A 2,512-nucleotide genomic window follows, 5' to 3' on the forward strand; every position below is an offset into this window, starting at 1 on the left:
CGATTTGATGTTGGTCAACCATTTTTGGCTGGACTAAAACACCAACTTACTCCCGATGTGTCTACAGCCTCTACTGCTACTATTCATTGCAGAAAACGTTTTAAAAGAATATGATTAGTAATCCTAATTTAATGTATTATAAGTTTTGAAATTGTACAGTTTTTAAAGTTTTGTTTAAAAAATTGTTATATTTTAATAGATTAATATAATAATAATTTATTTCAGTGATAACATTGTTTGACACAAAATGACTTTTCTAATATCGGAAAAAGTCATTTTTTATAATTTTTGGATGCTGAATATGAATGCGTTTTTCAAATTTTTTATCATATTTTGCAATTCAGTTTGCAAAAAAGACAATATTTATGTATTTTGATATATTATGACTGCAATGTATAACATTTTGAAGAAGTTTTTTTTGCAATTAAAATTAAGTATATTGTTAGGACTTTCAGTTATCAAAAGGATTTTTTAATGTCGGCTACTTTTAATAACATAATCATAGTTTAATATTGGGTCTACGGAAAAGCTGTGAATTAAATATTGATGTGATTTCAAAAATAGTTTTCAACTATATTCATTTAAATTTAGACGTTTTTCAGACCGTTATATACAAATCCAATGTCAAAATTGACAAATTCAAAACGATAAATTCAATATGGCTGATGTTAAAATTTGAAAAACATCTGAATTGTTGCAAAATGTATAGGTGTCTCATGATTTTGAACGGTCCAAAGAAATTATTAATTTAACTTAAACATAAATGGAAAATATATTTGATAAATCGTCAATGACCTAATAATAATTCACTTTTTTGTAACGAACATATATTTAACAATGAATATCTTATTAATCATAGTTGACATAGTTAACAAATCTTTTTGAGGATTAAAAGTCCTAACAACAAGTTTCATTTTAATTCTAATAAATTTTTCTAGTATGTCACATATATCATAATTATAATATGACAAAACATATTAAAACAGTCCTTTTGCAACTTTAAATGTAAATTTATCAAAATTATGACGCATTAGACAATTTGTATTCAGTATCTAAAAAACTATAGGAAATGATTAGTTTCATTCTGATATTTTTTTTGTTAAATAATATAATAAATATAAACATTTTTATTGCAGTTTGCATTACCTTATATCCATAGCAAAGCAGAGGACAAAGCTAATCAGTCAGAAACAATTTCTGCTTATTGGTTAATAGAAGATATGTATACTTTCGAAAATATTGGTGTGTCACACACAGTAGGCAATGTCAAGTACCTAGCTTGTGCCGATTGTGAGAGAGGTCCAGTGGGATGGCATGATTTGTCCACTAAAAAATCATACGTTGCATCATGTAGAGTAAAATACGAATGAACAGAGATCTTATTATTAAAATAGTTTTATAATTTTCTATAATATACATAAATACATATGTGTATCCATATACACATATACACATATATATAAAACACAAGAGTATAAAAAGATACGCAGATATAAAATAATATTTATGAAACTGTGTATTTTATGTATCTGTAAAAATGTATCTGTATAAAAAGTTTCTTTCATTTAGTTAGATTTTCAAATAATTTTTTTTTTTTTTTTTAATTGACTAAATAATAAAGTAATTATTTAGTCATTTAATCATGCGTGCGTGCGTGCGTGCGTGCGTATGTGTGTGCGTGTGTGTAAAAAATGTAATTAACGTTACTGATATTATCTTATAAAATAAAATTCTGTTTATTTTTTATGCAACCTCAGAAATCATGTCAATACACAAGATTAATAATTTAATAAAAAATAAGGTACAATTTTACTTAATAATACAATATTAAATTACTATGTGTTAAAACAGTTAATTAATTAGATAATTAATCTTCATTCGAATGTAACGATACAATATTTAATAAATTCTATTTACAATTAAAAATTTGTTTACTTAAAAATGCATTTGTGTGACTAGTTATGTTATTATTAATAAAAGAGGTAAAAAAAGATGCTAAGAATACATGCTCATAAAAAAAATTATTTTAAATTATAAAATCTAAATGGTACTTTTATTGTAACAAATTGAAAAGTAAAACCCAAGTACTATTTTTATTATTTATTTAACTTTAATGGTATATATATATCATTTGTATAAAAGATTTGATATCCACAACTGACACCAAATAAAATTCTATGCCAAATTAAATAAAGCATGTAATCCAAGTGATGCTATCTTTAACTTTTATATAATGAAACTTAAGTATGTAGTTTTGTATTCCTATTGAAGGACCTTCCTATTCTAATCCAAATGTCTTTAAAGGCCATTGCACATAAAAGTTGTAATCGTAAAACCATAAAAAGCGATAAATTGATTGACTACGAGGTAAATCACGTGACTGTTCTTGTATGTCTTCCGATCGATCATAAGAATAAGGCGTTAATTGCAATTTTTTAACGGGACGAAAACTTGTGCTTGCGTCTATGATGATGCGATCACAATAAAAGGAATAAGGAATTAGAGATAAAGA

The 2,512-nt window shown here is 25.0% G+C and overlaps 1 protein-coding gene across 1 annotated transcript in view; it reads left to right on the forward strand.

The window, feature by feature from the left end:
- Positions 1 to 1,370, forward strand: part of LOC105624977 (guanine nucleotide exchange factor MSS4 homolog) — an 8,380-nt gene extending 7,010 nt beyond the window's left edge. Inside the window, exon 2 of the mRNA XM_012206320.1 lies at positions 1,137 to 1,370. Coding sequence (XP_012061710.1) covers positions 1,137 to 1,370 — 234 coding nt within the window. The remainder of the gene's footprint in view (positions 1 to 1,136) is intronic.
- The last annotated feature ends 1,142 nt before the right edge of the window (positions 1,371 to 2,512 follow it).

This window comes from Atta cephalotes, assembly GCF_000143395.1.
Source record: "Atta cephalotes unplaced genomic scaffold scaffold00098, whole genome shotgun sequence".
In the NCBI taxonomy this organism is placed as follows: domain Eukaryota; kingdom Metazoa; phylum Arthropoda; class Insecta; order Hymenoptera; family Formicidae; genus Atta; species Atta cephalotes.